This window comes from Enhydra lutris, unplaced genomic scaffold (genome assembly GCF_002288905.1).
Source record: "Enhydra lutris kenyoni isolate GAN:26980312 unplaced genomic scaffold, ASM228890v2 scaffoldscaffold75, whole genome shotgun sequence".
Taxonomy (NCBI): domain Eukaryota; kingdom Metazoa; phylum Chordata; class Mammalia; order Carnivora; family Mustelidae; genus Enhydra; species Enhydra lutris.
The window spans coordinates 401,540-419,827 of NW_019154159.1; the positions used below are offsets into that span (position 1 = coordinate 401,540).

Consider the following 18,288-nt stretch of genomic DNA (forward strand, 5'->3'; position numbering starts at 1 on the left):
TGGTTTGTCCGGGAACAGGAAAGGGCGCGTCCCTTCTTTTTTGCCTCCAGCCTGGCAGGCTCCCTCCCTCACATTTCCCATGGGTCAACCTGTCCTGGAACGAGCTGGTAAAGGCGAATTGTGCTTGGCAGCGTCCCAGCCCCAGGGGCACGGGGGCAGTCCCGAGGGGCGGTGGGCTGGGGGGCGGAACAGCCCAGCCCTGCCGCCTCTGGCAGCTCGGCGTCCGTGGACGTGCTTCGACACATACATGAGCCTGAAACAGTAAGAACAACTCTGTCTCGGGACGCCTGGGTGGCTCAGTTGGTTGAGCAGCTGCCTTCGGCTCAGGTCATGATCCCGGCGTCCTGGGATCGAGTCCCACATCAGGCCCCTTGTTCTGTGGGGAGCCTGCTTCTCCCTCTGCCTCTGCCTGCCACTCTGTCTGCCTGTGCTCCCTCTCTCTCGCTCTCTCGCTCTGACAAATAAATAAATAAAATCTTTAAAAAAAAAAAAAAACAACAACTCTGTCCCTACCTAACACGATACAGCCACTCTACGCAAAGGTGACCTTGCCCTCTCCCCAACGCGAAACGGTGTCGACACTCAGTGTTCCCACATCTGAGAGACCATAACACCTATTCTGGGCCAGATCAACGACTCAGACTGGCATGGTGGGTTAGACGACAGACACCTATTTCATGATTGGCAGGCCAGCCCACATGGTCACTGGGTGTCCCATGGTTAGGTACCTGATCTCAAAAGGAGAAGAGTTATCGGCCAAAGAAGCCATGGATATTTTTCAAAACCCTGGAGTTCTGCATGGTAATTCTCCAGCCAGGGCTCGCAGGACGCTCCATACGGCGTTAGCCTTTGCAATAGATGGTTTGTCTGTTGCTGAATCCTACTCAGTCATAAAGCCCAGGTGATGGCCCAGAGCTAAATTTGTAATAAGAATCACACCACACGGATTTTCCTCAGTAAAGCTTTCCCTTAGAGAGAACTTGTACAACTCCATTAAGCCAGGTCAGTTCCTTCATGAACTTTCTGTACAGTGCGATTAAATTGTTTCTCTGTTTAATATTTTTATTTTCATTTTTACTTTAAAATATTTTTATTAAGATCATTGTTTCTGGGGTGCCTGGGTGGCTCAGTGGGTTGGGGCCTCTGCCTTCGGCTCAGGTCATAATCTCAGAGTCCTGAGATCAAGCCCTACATTGGGCTCTCTACTCACCAGGGAGCCTGCTTCCTCCTCTCTCTCTCTGCCTACCTGCTGTGATTGCTCTCTCTCTCCCTGTCAAATAAATAAGTAAAATCTTTAAAAAAATATTTTTTTAAATCATTGTTTCCCATGAAATGTTACAATGGAAATTTAACTCAATCTAACTAATTCTAGTTCTTGCCTTTGCAAGCTGTAGCTTTTGCCCTTGTGGGCTTTCTTTTGTGGCTATTACCTCCTCCAGGTTTATTTTCCCCAAGTCAAACTTGACAGCTCAAAATTTAAGTCTTTTATCTAAATGTGTATTTTTAGCTGATGTCATTTTTCTGTTAATGATTTCTAACAAAACACAACATGGAGAGAAGACTGTATTCTTTTTAAGATTTTATTTATTTGGCAGTGAGAGAGAGAGAGCACAAGTAGGGGGAGCAGCAGGCAGAGGGAGAAACAGGCTTCCGGCTGAGCAGGGACCCTGATGTGGGGCTCGATGCGGGGCTCAATCCCAGGACCATGGGATCATGACCTGAGCTGAAGGTAGATGCTTAACGACTGAGCCACCCAGGCACCCCGTGTCTTGTTTTGTTTTATTTTTAAGATTTTATTTATTTGACATTGAGCAAAAGAGAGAGAGCGAGAACAAGCTGGGATGGGGGTGGGGGGAAGCAGAGAGATAAGCAGACTCCCCACTCAGTGTGGAGCCCAACACAGGGCTCAATCCCAGAAGCCTGAGATCATGACCTGAGCAAAAGTCAGTTGTTTAGCCAACTGACCCACCCAGGCGCCCTCCCCCTTTTTAAGGGGAATTATCTTTTTCTTTTTAAGATTTTATTTATTTGACAGAGAGACAGCAAGAGAGGGAACACAAGCAGGGGGAATGAGAGAGGGAGAAGAAGGCTTCCCTGAGCAGGGAGCCCGATGTGAGGCTCGCTCCCCAGACCCTGGGATCACAACCTGAGCCGAAGGCAGACGCCCAATGACTAAGCCACCCAGGCGCCCCTAAAAGGCTTTTTAATTTTTTTTTATTTTTTTAAAAGATTTTATTTATTTGACAGACAGAAGTCAAGTAGGTAGAGAGGCAGGCAGAGAGAGGGAAGCAGGCTCCCTGCTGAGCAGAGAGCCCGAGGCGGGGCTCGATCCCAGAACCCTGAGATCATGACCTGAGACGAAGGCAGAGGCTCTAACCCACTGAGCCACCCAGGCGCCCCAAGGGCTTTTTTTTAAAGCAAGCTCTATGCCCATTGTGGGACTTGAACTCATGACCTTGAGATCAACAGTTGCATGCTCTACTGACTGAGCCAGTCAGGTGCCCCAGACTATATGTCTTAGCTTTCCTGTAAGGAAATTGTGATCAAGTTCCCTTAGATTTTCCTTGATCGTTCTTTATGTGCAAGGCTAGACTATTTCTTCTACTCACATTTCATTCCGATCACTTTGCACGTGAGCTATCTACACAGGTGGCAAATCAAAGAGTACAAGATCCTCCAAATATGCCCTACTTTGTTCAATTGGGATGGCTAGCCGATAAGTACATATTTGAAAAAGGGGGACTGGAAGGCTTCACAGATTCGTGAACTAGACCCTGAGGTTGGAGAAGGTGCAGGAAGTTGGTTGGCAGGGGGTAGTTAGCTGTCCCCTGCAGCTGGTGTTGCTCAGGTCTGTCACCTCTATCACGGGGCTAGAGTAGATATCCACTTATCTGCTGCCATTTGCTTTACAGCCACTGCATGCGCAGAACTGCAGTAGGCACTGATGACGAAAGCTGAGTCACCGAGGCCTGTAGGACACGGAGTGGGAGAGGCAACTGCTGGAGCCAGGCAGGAAATAACCAAGCCGTGGCTCTAATGGCTGGGGAGAGTCTTCTGAACCTGGGCAGAAGCAGATGGATGAAAATTCCGAGCTGGACTCAAGCTCCATTGAAATATTTAGAAAGCAGAATCACTCCCAAATCCTGGAGTGCCTGGGTGGCTCAGTTGGTTAAGCATTCAACTCAGGTCTCAGGTCTTGATCTCAGCTCAGGTCTTGATCTCAGGGTCATAAGTTCAAACTCAGCACTGGGCTCCACGCTGGGTATGGAGCCTACTTTTAAAAAGTGGTGGGGTGCTGGGGGCTCAGTCAGTTAAGTGTCTGTCTTTGGCTCAGGTCATGATCCCAGGGTTCTCGGATCCAGCCCTGCATCAGGCTCCCTGCTCAGTGGGGATCCTTCTTCTCCCTCCCTCTGCTGCTCCTCCTGCTTGTGCACTCGCTCTCTCTTGCTCTCTCTCAGATAAATAAAATCTTTAAAAAAAGAAAAAAGAATCACTACAAATCCTAAGTAGGAGAAATAAAAACACACATATTATAATGAAACTGATGAAAGCAAATATGGAGAAAATCTTAAAAGCCACCAGAAGCAGAGAGGAAAGTTAGTTCCAAAAGAGTGACAATAAGACTTACAGCCAACTTCTCAATGGAAAAATATAAACCAGAACAGTGGAATTAAATCTCCTAAGGTTAAAGAAAATAGCTACCAACCTAGAATTCTGTACCCAGCAAAAGTATACCTCAATATTGAAGATGATATAAAGGCATCTTTGACAACCAAAACATGAGAGTATTTGTCACCTGCAGACCTTGTACTAAAGGAAATATTAAAAGGTGTTCTTCAGGGGCTGACTGGCGGGCCCAGTCAGAAGAGCATGTGATCCTTGATCGCAGAATTGTGAGTTCGAGTCCTACATTTAAAGTAGACAGTGACTTTAAAAAAATTAAAAACTTGGGGCACCTGGGTGGCTCAGTTGTTAACTGTCTGCCTTCAGCTCAGGTCATGATCCCAAGATCATGGGATTGAGCTCCGAGTCAGGCTCCCTGCTCAGCAGGAAGCCTGCTTCTCCCTCTCCCACTCCCTCTGCTGTGTTCCCTCTCCCGCTGTGTCTCTGTCAAATAAATAAATGAAATCTTTTTAAAAAATTAAAAAATAGGGGCGCCTGGGTGGCTCAGTGGGTTGAAGCCTCTGCCTTCGGCTCAGGTCATGATCTCGGCGTTCTGGGATCGAGCCCCGCGTCGGGCTCTCTGCTCAGCGGAGAGCCTGCTTCCCCCTCCCTCTCTCTCTCTGTCTGCCTCTCTGTCTACTTGTGATCTCTGTCTGTCAAATGAATAAATAGAATATTTTTTAAAAAATTAAAAAATAAAAAAGTGTGGGACTTTATCATTCCCAAAACTCAATTTGAAAAAAAGGTGGCTCAGGGGCACCTGGGTGGTTCAGTCATTAAGCGTTTGCCTTTGGCTCAGGTCATGATCCCAGAGTCCCGGGATCGAGCCCCGTATTGGGCTTCCTGCTCTGCAGGGAGTCTGCTCCTCCCTCTCCCGTTCCCCCTGTGTTCCCTCCCTGGCTGTCTCTCTCTGTGTCATATAAACAAATAAAATCTTAAAAAACAAAACAAATCAAAAAACGGTGGCTCAGTTAGTTAAGCATCTGACTTCGGCTCAGGTCATGATCTCAAGGTCCTGGGATCCAGCCCCGAGTCAGGCTCTCTGCCCTCAGTACGAAGTCTGCTTATCCTCCCCCCATACCCCTCCCTCTGCTCCTTTTCTCTCTCACTCTCACATAAATAAATAAAATCTTTAAAATAAGTAAATAGATGTACCTGGGTGGCTCAGTCAGTTAAGTGTCTGCCTTCAGCTTGGGTCATGATCCCAGGGTTCTGGGATCAAGCCTCACGTCTGGCTCCCTGCTCAGTGGGGAGGAGCCTGCTTCTCCCTCTTCCTCTGCCACTCCCCCTGCTTTTGCACTCTCTCTCTCATTCTCTCTCTCAGTCAAATGGATAAATAAAATATTTAAAATTAATTAATTAAAATAAGAAGTATTCTAAGGGTCTGCATTATCTAAAAAGAGATAAAAATAATACTTTAGCATGGCTGGGTGGCTCAATTAAGCATCTGCCTTCAGCTCAGGTCATGATCCCAGGGTCCTGGCATCCAGTCCTGCATCAGGCTTCCTGCTCAGCAGGGAGTCTGCTTCTCCCTCTCCCTCTATCCCTCCCTCCTGCTCATGCTTGCTCAAATAAGTAAATAAAATCTTTTAAAAATAATGCTTTATATTAGACTTCAATAAGCCATAAATGTATGTTACAATTTCTCAGGTAAATACCCAAAAAATAACAATTAAAAAAAATAGGGGTGCCTGAGTGGCTTAGTCGGTTAAGCGTCTGCCTTTGGCTCAAGTCATGATCTCAGTGTCCTGTGATCAAGCCCTGCATTAGGCTTCCTGCTTAGCAGGGAGTCTGCTTCTCCCTCTCTCTCTGCCCCTTCCCCAACTTGTGTGCACTCGTGCATGCGCTCTCTCTCAAATAAATAAGATATATTTTTTTAAAATAACAAATAAATAGGCGTGCCTGTGTGGCTCAATCAACTGGGTGTCTGCCTTTGGCTCGAGTCATGGAACTGGGGTCCTAGGATCAAGCCTCACATTGGGGTCCCTGCTGGGGAACAAGTCTGTTTCTCCCTCTCCCTCTGCCCATTCCCCTGCTTATGCTCTCTCTCAAATAAATACATTTTAAAATATATATAACAAACAAATAAGTATAACCACCAGAGGGCACATGGCTGGCTTAGTCAGTAGACCAGGAGGCTCGGGGTAGTGAGTTCTTGGGGTAGTGAGTTCGAGCCCAAATTGGGCATAGAGCTTACCAAAAAAAAAGGGGGGTGGAATAGAGAAAAAAACAGTATAGCCACCAAGATAATAGAGAAGAAGGAGAAAACTGAATAATAAAAAATCAGTAGTGGTGAAACTACAATTCACTAGGAAAACAATGATTATAAATTTGTGTACATCGAATGATATAGCCTCAAAACTAAGAGAAGTAAAAAGGGAAATAGGCAGGGTACCTGAGTGGTTCAGTTGGTTGATTCTTGGTTTCAACTCAGGTCGTGATGCCCAGGTCCTTGGCACCAGTCTGCTTCTCCCTCCCCCCCACCCCTACCGATCCCTACCCTTCTCTCTCTCTCTCTCTCTCTCTCTCTCTCTCTCTCTAATATAAATAAATCTAAAAATAATAATTAAAAAGGGGAAATGTATTAACAAGGAAGAAAGACTAAAAATCATTATATAAACATCTCAGGAACTTAGAACAGCAAATTCAACCCAAGAAAGCAACAGGAAGGAAATAATATAGAGAAGAGCAGAAATTAATGAAATGGATAACAAACACCCAATACGAATCTCAAAACTAAGAGCTGATTCTTTGAAAAGATTAACAGAATGGGGCGCCTGGGTGGCTCAGTGGGTTGGGGCCTCTGCCTTTGGCTTAGGTCATGATCCCAGGGTCCTGGGATGGAGCCCTGCATCAGGCTCTCTGCTCAGCAGGGAGCCTGCTTCCCTCTCTCCCTCTCTGCCTGCATCTCTGCTTACTTGTGATCTCAGTCTGTCAAATAAATAAATAAAATCTTTTTAAAAAAAGAAAGAAAGAAAGAAAGAAAGAAAAATACAAATGATATCTAGAATGAAAAAAGAAGACACAAATACAGATCCTACAGTCTTTATAAGGATTTTAAGTGCTTTATATGAGGTATATACCCAAAGGAATTGAAGGCAGGGCCTCAGATATCTATGCACCCGTGTTCACAGCATTATTCATGATAGCCAAAAGGGAGAAGCAACCCAAGTGTCCATCAACAGATGAACAAACAAAATGTGGTATAGTGGAATATCATCCAGCCATAAACAGGAATTTCGATACATGCTGTAACATGAACCTTGAAAACATTAAGTGAAATAAGACCCAAAGGGACAACTATAATATGATTTCACTCATATAAAATAGGCAAATTCATAGAGATAGAAAGATTAGAAGTTATTAGTGGCAGGAGGGAGGGGGCAGTGGAATTATTGCTTAAGGGTTACAAAGTTTCTGTTAAAGGTGATGAAGAGGGGAGCCTGGGTGGCTCAGTGGGTTAAAGCCTCTGCCTTCAGCTCAGGTCATGATCCCAGGGTCCTGGCATGGAGCCCCGCATCGGGCTCTCTGCTCAGCAGGAAGCCTGCTTCCTCCTCTCTCTGCCTGCCTCTCTGCCTACTTGTAATCTCTGTCTGTCAAATAAATAAATAAAATCTTAAAAAAAAAAAGGTGATGAAGTTTTGGATATAGATCATTGTATGACTATATCACTATAGATCACTACATCATGGTTGTCTAACATTGTGAATATACTTAATACTGCTGAATGATTAAAATGCAAATTTTACATTAGGCTAATCATTGTAAATGGATGTTATGAACAACTTCCTACCAAAAGAATTTGAAAATTTAGATAAAACAGACAAATTCCTAGGGAAACATCACTTACCAAACTTGGTAAAAGAACAAATAGACAATATGAATAATTCTAAGTCTCTGAAGGAAATTGAGTATGTAATTAATAACCCTTCCACAAAAAACACTCAGGGCCTAGGTGACTTTACCACTGAATACTGCCAAACATTTAAGGAAGAAATAACACCAATCTTACTCTTCCAAATAAGTGGTAAAGAACACTTCTGAACTCATTTTATGAAGCCGACATACCTTAATACCAAAACTTGAAAAGGACATTAACATAAAAGGAAAATCCCACGCCAATTTCATCCGTGAACACAGATGTAAAAATCCTAAGACAATATTAACAAATTGAATCCAGCATATATAAAAAGCATAACATTATGACCAAGTAGAGTTCATTCCAGAATGCAAGGTTGGTAAATCAGTAAATACAGAATTGCCACATTCGCAGAATAAAAGAGGCAATGCTTATGATCATTTCAAAAGATGCAGAAGAAGAATTAGATAAAAGTCAATATCCATTCCAGATAAAAAAAAAACTCTTAGCAAAGCAGGAAGGAAAAGGAGTCTACGTAATCTGATACAGATATCTACAATAAACAGATAGCAAACATCGTACTTCATGGAGAAATTTGAACACTTTTCCTCTGAGATGGGGAAATGAGTAAGGGATGCCTTCTGTTTACTATTTCTACACAACAAACACGGCCGCGCTAACATATAGGAAGCAAGACAGTGATATATTGCAAGCTTTTCAGGGCATTTATCCTGTTCAATGGGGGGAGAATGGGAAAGATAAAATAACAAAGAACAATTATATAGGGGCGCCTGTGTGGCTCAGTAGGTTAAAGCCTCCGCCTTCAGCTCGGGTCATGGTCCCAGGGTCGGGTCATGGTCGCAGGGTCCTCGGATCTAGCCCCACATTGGGCTCTCTGCTCAGCGGGGAGCCTGCTTCCTCCTCTCTCTGCCTGCTTGTGACCTCTGTCTGTCAAATAAATAAAATCTTAAAAAAAAAAAAAGAACAATTATATAGCAATGAGAATCTCTCTTCCGCTTTGCTCATCCCTTTTTTTCCTCTGAGGATCAGAACCAGAGTGGAAGCAACAGTCTTTTGGATCACCAATCAGATGCTGCTGATCGTTCCACTTTAGACCAAGAAGGAGCCTTGAAATATCATCCCCTATAACAACCCTGTGGATTCACAAGAAAAGAACAATGGGCCAGAGAGATTGAAGGAGTTGTCTAAGATCCTACTGCCACTTAGAACCCGTTTTCCTCGCTGGTTGGTAATGTGAGTCTCTTAGGTCCAATGTGAGCGTCCCCAGGTGCCGCAGCGACTCTACCTCCTGGGGTGAAGGCTCCAGAGGAAAGCGTCACCCACGGAGAGGCAGAGCAAGTCTGGTGGCACACCTTTCGCCCCGCTGACATCACAAGCAGAATGCTGGGGCTGGTCACACTTGAATTGTGATGTCAAGGAACAAAGCTGGCAATTTTCGAGAAGGGGGGCCAACTTGACAGGGAGATCACAAAACAGCAGCCAAAGGGAAAGGTGAGAAGGCAGCCATCGGATCCCAAGAGATGGAGAGGGCTGGGGTGGGGCGCGTGGGACTGATGGGGACCCTCCTGACAGCTAGTGAAGTGAGACCAGGGCAAGGCCCCTGCACCTGAACGCCCAGGGGTTCTTTTCTCTCCCGTCACAGGGCCGCCAAGCCTCTAGCCCTCTCTGACATGCAGAAGGTTTCACGTAAGTACTTGTGTCCATTTTCCCTTACATTGATGTGACTTCTTTCTGCCATCCGCTTGCTTGACCAAGATTTGTTGCAGGAGTTAGGGCTGGGACATGGAGAACACAAGCCCCATGTTATGCCTCCCATGTTGGCTGACCGATGACACAGTCTCTGTACCCCATGGGGAGACAGCTGCTTCCATGGAAAGGACTGGCCCTCAGAGGCCCTTCAACTCCTGCTGTGGCTTCTTCATGGTTCTGCTCTGTCTTCTCAGGGCCAGCCCAGGACCACAACCCAGCCCTGCAGCCCCCTGCCCAGCCCTCAAGACCTCCCCAAACGCAGCTCCTAATGAGTAACAGTAGTCTCAGCACCTTCGAGGACCAAGTCCTCTGTCCCATTTGCCTGGAGGTGTTCCGCAACCCGGTCACCACCGCCTGCGGGCACAACTTCTGCATGACCTGCCTCCAAGGCTTCTGGGACCACCAGGCCACCGAGGGCGAGACACTCTACTGCCCCCAGTGCCGGGAGAGCTTCCCCTCCAGACCGCGCCTCTGCAAGAATGTCATCCTGGAGGAGATGGTGACCTGCTTCACCCAGGCCAAGGGCCACACCTTGGGATCCTCTCGGATCCTGGCGGGGCCCCGGGACGTGCCCTGCGACTTCTGTGCTCCGCAGAAGCTCAAGTCGGTCAAGTCCTGTCTGCAGTGCATGGCCTCCCTGTGCGAGAAGCACCTGCGCAGCCACTTCGAAGACCAGGCGTTCCAGGACCACTCGCTGCTGGAGCCCGTGTGGGACCTCAAGAGCCACCTGTGCCGCAAGCACCGCCAGCTGCGGCGGCTGTACTGCCGCACGGAAGGCTGCTGTGTGTGCGGGGCCTGCCTGCTGGAGGAGCACAAAAACCATGACACCATCCCCCTGGAGGAGGAGCGTGCCCGCAAGGAGGTGAGGCCGGAGAGGAGGAGCCAGGGCCTTGCCGCCCACCCGCTGATACTTACCCAGCGTGAGTCTTTTTTTTTTTTTTTTTTTTTTTTTTTAAGATTTTGGGGCCCCTGTGTGGCTCGGTTAGGCGACTGCCTTCGACTCGGGTCATGATCCTGGAGTCCCGGGATCAAGTCCCACATCTGGCTCCCTGCTTGGCAGGGAGTCTGCTTCTCCCGCTGACCTCTCTCCTCTCATGCTCTCTCTCTCAAATAAATAAATAAAATCTTTAAAAAAAAAAAGATTTTATTTATTTATTTGACGGAGAGACACAGGGAGAGAGGGAACACAAGCAGGGGGAGCAGGAGAGGGAGAAGCAGGCTTCCCCCCCGAGCAGGGAGCCTGATGTGGGGCTCGATCCCATGACCCCAGGGATAATGACCTGAGCCAAAGTCAGATGCTTAACGACTGAGCCACCCAGGAGCCCCAGAGTGTGAAAGCCTTTCATAAGCCGGGGGCACACCTGTCCTTGGAGGGTAGTTATGAGACCATCCAAGTGACAGCCATGGGGGCGGGTGCGCGGGGACGTGAGAAAGGGCTGACAAGTTCGATGAACAAGGGTCCCAAGTTGTATGTACAAGTTCTAGGGTTCATTTTTTTCCTTGCACAGCAAAAGAAAAGTTGGAGAGAAAACATGTCATGTCGGGTGGAGCAAATCCCCTCCTTTTCTCTACTTTCAACTCTTGTTACATATATTTGCCCGGGTTTTTCGAGGGGAACACATATTTCAGACATTCTACCATGTGTGTTCGGTAAGAGTGCTCTCCCCACATAGCCACAGGGAACGGGAACGGGAACGGCCCACGGCCAGAGGCTCAGGCCAGGGTGGAAACCCGCTCACCACCCTGTTGAGCTCCGCTGGCACTTTTTCCATAGCGAGACTTGGTCAGCAGCGTGTTGACTTAGAGTCTGGCTTAAGCTGCTTATCTGGGGGTGCGCCAGCAACAGCTCACGGACAGGCACTTGGACCCGCACAGTTCTTCGTCTGTTGTAAACAAGAATGTGCCCGTTGCTGGAACAGGTGGAGAACAGGAGGCTTCTCTGTAGAGGGACATGGGACACAGTGCGCGCTGGGCCAGGCAGCGCCAGCCCAGCGAGTTATCTCCGGGGCTCCGTATCCGCTATGTTCCTCCTCGACCCACTGCCACCTCTCAAGCCACTGCACACTCTATAGCCCCTTTCTGTGACCTGAAACCCCGTGGTCATCACTATTAGGGCAGAGAACCTGGGAGTCAGAGACCACGAGCAGAGGGTAGACCCTGGGCCACCGTCCCTTCAGCGCTGGTCTTTCTCTCTCTCATGCAGGCATCTTCGGAATGTAAGAGGAATGCCTCCTCTGGGCTTGTGGAAGGGCTTCTCCGAGGCCACTTCCTGGAATCAGGGGCCCTCTCCTCCTCCCTCTCACTCCCAGGTGGAGGTTCGGAAGGTCCAGGCCAATGTGGAAAACCAGATGCTGATCATCAACTCTGACAGCCAGAAGCACAGGGGGCAGGTGGCCTTTCTCTCGGTAAGCCTGGCCCACTCTCTCCCAGGCCGGGGCTTCCCGGCAGTGCTCTGCATCGGGCTCAAGGGCCCTCTCAGGGCTTGGAGTGGAGGTCGTGGAGCCCAGCTGTCAGCAACAGGACGCCGAGGCAGGCTCCAGGCCAGAACACTCGGGGTACCCGGCTCCAGCTCCTAGATACCTCTCGACACTCCGTCCATCCCACCCCCCTGCAGAAACTGATCCAGACAACTCGTGAGGAGGTGAACACCTGCTTCTCAGAGATCATCCAGGAGGTCAAAAATCTGCAGATGAAGGTCTTGGATTTTGTGGAGAAAGAGGAGGCAGCGGCTCTGGGGAAGCTGGGCAGCTCTATCCAGCAGAGCCACAACCGGCTCCTGAAGCTGGAGGGCGACAGCATCTGGCTCCGCACCCTGCTCGCCAACAGGAGCGACCAGCAGTTTCTGCAGGCGAGCCCCCCCCCCCTCCCATCTCTGCCCCAGGCCCTGACACAGCCTCCGCTCCCCTCCCCCTCGCCACCTGCAGATGCCCCAGATCTGCCCAGACCTAGGATTAAGTGGTCAGCATTTGGGGCTGCCTCTCTTCGTCCATTCTCCAGCCTCCAGGAGGCTCCCCATCCCAGGCCATCAGTCCCGAGCTTACACCAACCCACCTGGCTTCTTCCTCCACCTGGGGCACTCAGCCTTACCCTAACCTTCCTGCCTTCATTTTCCTGGAACAGAAGGGAGTGGACCCTGGGATTCCAAGTACCTGCCACGGTGTACGTTTCTCCGGACTCCCCCAGGTCAGGGAAGCAAACGAGTCCAGAACAATCCAGATAGCCTGGCATGAAATCCCTTTTCCTTCCCCAGCCCTGGCCTGGTCCCCAGCCCATTGCTGCTACGGGAGGGTAGCAGGCAGGGTCACTAAGCAGAGGTCTGGGTGACAGCAACCTTGTCTATGCATGTGGCCCAGGGCTCCCCAGACTCCGGACTCAGCACTGACCTCCTTTCTTCAGCTGGGATCACGCGCCTGGGAGCAGATTTCTAATTTCTAGAGCTGCTGCTCACTGTGTCCAGCCACACACAGCAGCGGCCTCCCTCAACACACACACACGCACCAGGAAACATTTGGCAAGGTTTTTCCCTAAGCAATTAAAAGCTCAAAAGAAACCTCTTCCCATTGTTTTCTAATACACTTTGCTTAATGCACGAGGCCACCGTGCGGCCATGCTTTTAGCAAAGCCCTCATCTAAGACCTCATGACCAGCAGGGAGGGAGAGAGATGTCCAGGTTTGAAAATAAGCCATTTCTTCACCTGCCCCATGGTTCCGCGGACCCCGAAGCCCCTAGCATAAGTGGGAGCTCCTGGCATCGGCCTGGGCGCTGGCTCACAGGTGGCACTGGGGGCCGCTCCCTGCCTTCAGGAGTTCCCCAGGCTCAAGCACTTCCCTGCCCGCATGGAACCCCTGATGGGAACCAACTGTGAGGAGAAGCAGACCTTCCTCCAGTTGCCAGAGACCCTGGAGGAGCTCCGGACCCGGCTGATGGACCTGGGCCTCAGCTTCATCAATCAGCTCCTCCTGAAGGGTCAGTACCGGGCAGCCCGGGGCTACCGGAGACTCACCCGAGTTCCAGGGGCGGGACCGCCACACCGGGCCGTGTGTGCAGAGAGCCCTGCCTGCCCCTGAGTGCCTTCCCCCAGGTGACGCAGCCTGCTGGAAGCCCACGCCTCTCTCTGGAAGAACGCTGGGCTCTAAGAGTGTCCTCAGCAAAGCCCCTCCATTCCCCCCCGGCCAGGCATTAAGATGAACTCCTATGAGGTGCTGCCCCCAGCTGTGGACAGGAAAACACTTCTCAAGTGTGAGTCCTCCCCAGTGGCATCCAGAATCGGTGGGAAAGAAAGGAGCAGCCCCAGTCCCACCCCGGGGGGCCTCGTCTTCCCCTGCCCCACCAGCTTTCAGACCAGGGCTCCAGAGAGATGCCAGCCCTGGTTGCCCTGACCTCCCACTTGCCACTGGAGACCTCAGAAGGACTCAGCCTGCAACTCGAGGCCCTGATAGGGGGAGGGGAGGACTAACCTGTCTCATCCCATGGCTGGACCAAGGATCTGCCTCCTGCCCAGCCAGTGGTTCTGCCGCCCTCCCGGGCTGTGGTGTGTTACCACCTCTGCCCTCAGCCTGGTGCCTGCCAGTGTCCCCCGGGGCTTTAGTCTAGCCAGCTTCGATGACACCAACCATTTCGTCTTCAAATTTCCTTTTCATTTGATGCTTCCGCAGCCCGTCTCCTGGGCGGGGCCGGGAGGCACAGCTCAGTGACTTCTCTGAGATATAGTGGGTCTCTCTGGTGAATCCCTGAGTCACCTCCTCCAGGAGCCCTTGACCTTCCCTCAATCCCGTCCAGTCTCAGGTCCTCGGCCCCCGGGGTGCTCATCCCATCTCCCTTCCCCGTCTCCTCCCACAGGTTACTGCAACCTGAACTTTGACCCCACCACGGCCAGCGAGGAGCTGTTCCTGTTCAAGGAGACCCACTCGGTGCTGAACCTGGGCATCCTCCTGGAGCCCTTCGCCACGAGCGGCCCCTTCCCCGGCTTCAAGCAGTGGCCGCAGGTGCTGTGCTCGCGCGGCCTGTCCGAGGGCCGCCACTACTGGGAGGCCGACGTGTCCAACTCGTGGGTGTGCCTGGGCCTCACCTACCGCCGCTGCCCCCCGCTCGGCAGCCGCCCGCGCCGCAACATCGTCTACCTGCTGGGCCGCAACCCCTACTCGTGGTGCCTGGAGTGGGACTCGCTCAAGTTCTCCGTGTGGCACAACAACACGCAGACGGTGTTGCACGGCGGCTACCACCGCACGCTCGGCGTGGCGCTCGACTGCGGCGCCGGCTGCCTCTCCTTCTACTGCGTGGCGGGCGGCGTGAGCCTGCTCTACCGCTTCCTCGTCTCCTTCCTGGAGCCGCTCTACCCCGCGGTCATGGTCAGCAGCGGCGCCTCCGTGACGCTCAAGCAGCGCCCGGAGGCGGAGGTGTAGGCGGAGGAGGCGGTCAATAAAGCTGGACTGGAGCGCCGGCTGGGCCCGCGGAGCCGCGCGGGGGCGGGGGGGGGGGGGGGCGGTGGCCACGGGAGGTCCCGGCCCCCGGTGGAGGGGTGGGATGGGCGGCCAACCCGCATCCCGACGCGCCGCCCGGGATGGCCTGGGAATCCCAGGAAACAGGCAGACCCCTCCGTTCCCGCAGCCCCTCTGAGCCAGGCTGGAGTTCCCCCGGGGACTGGGGACAGTCCGGTGGCCTCCGGAGGGTGGATTCCTGACCCGGGTGCACAGTCTCCCCCACCGTGGTGACCACCTTCCTAACCCCCCATCAGAGGGCCCTGGCCTTGGCTCTCCAGGCTGGTCCCTACTACTCAGCATTGGGGACCCAGGGATGTGTTCCCCAAGACCAGGTGGCCTGAGTGGGCGGGGCTTGGAGCAGATGGCTTCTCTCTGCCCCTCCCCCGCAGGTGACCAGGCTGAGAGGAGCACCTAACATGGGAAGGGGGGGTTCTGTCCCAGCTGCTTAACTGGGGTTTGGGAGGTTAAGGCGAGGAACCCAGGATGATCTCAGGCCCAAAGACAGGCTGAGGGCCTACTGACCGGAGCAGAGCGCCTCATACAGCTGGTGTCTCATAGTCCGGCCTCTGCTCTCCTCAGCATACCACCGCCCAAAAGCAAAGGGGGCTGCTTGGGCACCCAGGCCTCTGGCATCCCACCTGCCCCGCTGCGGGTGCGAAGTCCCCCGCGAGGCTGGATCCCAGCCGGGTTCCTGCCTTGCGACCACAGGAGCGCGCCCGGGGACTCTGGGGAAGCTACCCCAGCATTTCCAGCCTCAACCAGCCGCTAGTTCCTATGGCTTCTCCTGCCGAGGCCCTCGGGTTAATGATTGACTCTGGAGAGGAAACGCTACAAATCCGGGAGAAAATCCCTCTGGCAAAGCGCTACGAAATCCAGAACCCGCCCCAAGAGCGCCCCGCCCCACGGGTGTGCCTGAATTCCATCCCCGCTGGGCCTGTTGGAAGAGAAATTAGTGACCCTAGTTTCCCAGCAGGAGAGGTCATTTTGGCGCCAGGGCAGGGCCAGACCGGAATGGGGTGCAAGGGGGTACGCTCAAGGTCTCCGAGGGTGGGGCGGCCTTTGGCTCCTCTGAGCAAGCTGTGGTTTCTTGCCGACCGTCCTTTCTGGAGTCTTCACTCAGCATCAATTCCAATCACTCTTGCCCCCATGAGCTATTCCCCATGCTGATAGGCAGGAATGAAATGTAAACTTTTCCCAGTGTTCAGGAGAGGTCTTTCACATCCACAGGCCTCCATCTTGCCTCCCCACCCCTCACCCCTGCAATCTTCATTCTTCCTCTGGCTGAGGTCAGGAAGGGCTGAAGAGGCCAAGGTGGAGACGGGGAGTGGGGGGGCGTATCTAGCTGCATGGATCTCCGAGTCTTTCCCCGACTCCTTGCAAGGAGGCCGCTACCCTTGCCAGCTCCTCCCGGGGTGCCCTGTAATGCCGGAACAGTCCTGACACCTTCCTGCATATGTTGGTGTCAAATCCGCACCTGAGCTAAGGGGGGGTATTTGCTTTCCTAAAAAGCTCATCTGCAGTTCCTAGGCCACTAGGAATTCACGGTGATAGTCCTGGGTGGGGTAGGGGTCCTCAAATGCTTTTTAGTATTCCATGAAGCCAAATGAGAGAGCAGGCCTGCACATCAGGGAGGCTACCCAGCAAACCAAAATGTCAGCGTTTTCTGCTGGGGTCCTCCCAGGGCAAGACCAGCCGTGCTCTTGGATAATCAGGTCTGTCAACCCCACCCCTTCCCTTTCCCCCACTGCGGAGACACCAGGGAAGGGACTGTCCCTGCAACACCACCCACACTCTTCTCATGACTTCCTGCTCCTGCCTTAGCACTCAAATATTTTTTTGTGTGTGTGAATCTGAACAGGCTGTAAACTAGTCTGTCACCAAGGATTATTTCGCTTTAAAAATGTCCATGTTGTTCTTTAAAAAAAAGATTGTGTTCCTGTACTACTTGGGTAATTTTTAAATTAATCTTTTTTGCATTTTCTATAAAAGTGATGTTGCTTTTAACACATGACGTCTACTATATGCCAGCCACTGCTGATGGCAAATGAAATGTTTGTGGCCAATATGAACCTCATAACCTTATAAATAGGTATGAATTATCCCCATTTTATGGATAAGGAAACTGAGAAGAGGTTAAGTGACGTGTCTAAGGTCATAAAGGTATATAATTGAGCCAGGATTCAACTCTAGGCTGTCTTTTTTTTAGCTATTATGCTGCACCACCTCTCCTATTCTGCATTTGCTCTAGAAAACTTACCAATATTGTACTTTCAAAATGCAAAAAGTTATGCAAAATGCAAAAATGACTTGTTCACTGGCTGTATAACATTACATCTATATTCTACAAATTCTACAACCTATAGCTTTGGTGTGTGTATGTTTGCTTAATATCTGCACCCAACATGGGGCTCAAACTCACAACTCCGGGATCAAGAGTTGTAGGCTTTTCCAACTGAGCCAGCCAGGTGCCCCTCCTATGGCTTTGTTTTGTCTTTAATTCCTTCCTGATTCCCACTGGAGATGGGTGGCGAGTGCCAACCGAGCCAAAGCCACAGATGTTGCTTCCTCCATGTTACTCCCAAGTTTGACCCAAACTCAGAAGGCTCAAGGTAGGGGCCAAAGGATCTTGGTAGCAGCCATGGTTTCTACCCATCTCATCATGCCGTCCCACAGTTGGGGGGAGAACAGAAGCAGGATCTTTAAGATCGGGGCTCGATCCCAGGATGCTGGGATCATGACCTGAGCCGAAGGCAGAGGCTTTAACCCACTGAGCCACCCAGGCGCCCCGGAAGTAAGGGCTTTAAATGAGACACTGGACCAGATGGACTTCACAGATATATTCAGAACATTCCATCCCAAAGCAACAGAACACACATTCTTTTCTAGTGCACAAGGAACATTCTCCAGAATAGATCACATCCTGGGTCTCAAATCAGGTCTCAACTGATACCAAAATACTGGGATCATTCCCTGCATATTTTCAGACCACAATGTTTTGAAATGTGAACTCAATCACAAGAGGAAAGTTGGAAAGAATTCAAATATATGGAGGCTAAAGAGCATTCTACTAAAGAATGAATGGATCAATGAGGAAATTAATGAAGAATTTTAAAAATCCATGGAAACAAATGAAAATGAAAACACAATTGTTCAAAATCTTTGGGATGCAGCAAAAGCAGTCCTAAGAGGGAAGTATATAGCAATACAAGCCTTTCTCAAGAAACAAGAAAGTTCTAAAATACCCAACCTAACTTTATACCTAAAGGAGCTGGAGAAAGAACAGCAAATAAAACCTAAACCTTCAGGAGAAGAGAATGAAGAGCAGAGCAGAAATCAATGAAATAGAAACCAAAAGAACAGGGGCACCTGGGTGGGTCATTCGTTAAGCGTCTGCCTTCAATTCAGGTCATGATCCCAGCATGCTAGAATCAAGCCCCACATCAGGCTCCCTGCTCAGTGGGTAGCCTGCTTCTCCCTCTCCAGCTACCCCCTGCTTGTGTTCCCTCTCTCACTGT

General features: G+C 50.8%; 1 protein-coding gene across 1 annotated transcript; it reads left to right on the forward strand.

Moving 5' to 3' along the window:
* Positions 1-9,371: 9,371 nt before the first annotated feature.
* Positions 9,372-14,717, forward strand: LOC111160466 (E3 ubiquitin/ISG15 ligase TRIM25-like). The gene is made up of 7 exons (XM_022523610.1): positions 9,372-10,154; positions 11,602-11,697; positions 11,907-12,140; positions 12,413-12,475; positions 13,097-13,259; positions 13,470-13,532; positions 14,133-14,717. The coding sequence occupies exons 1-7, from the start codon at positions 9,372-9,374 to the stop codon at positions 14,693-14,695; spliced, it is 1,965 nt and encodes a 654-aa protein (XP_022379318.1). The 3' UTR covers positions 14,696-14,717.
* The last annotated feature ends 3,571 nt before the right edge of the window (positions 14,718-18,288 follow it).

Bases quoted from the DNA above. Each gene is read 5' to 3' on its own strand.
- LOC111160466 (XM_022523610.1), top strand. From the start codon at position 9,372: ATGACACAGTCTCTGTACCCCATGGGGAGACAGCTGCTTCCATGGAAA. The intron at 12,141-12,412 runs GCGAGCCCCCCC...TTCCTGGAACAG, and splicing joins GCGACCAGCAGTTTCTGCAG to AAGGGAGTGGACCCTGGGAT. The intron at 13,260-13,469 runs GTCAGTACCGGG...CCCCCCGGCCAG, and splicing joins CAATCAGCTCCTCCTGAAGG to GCATTAAGATGAACTCCTAT.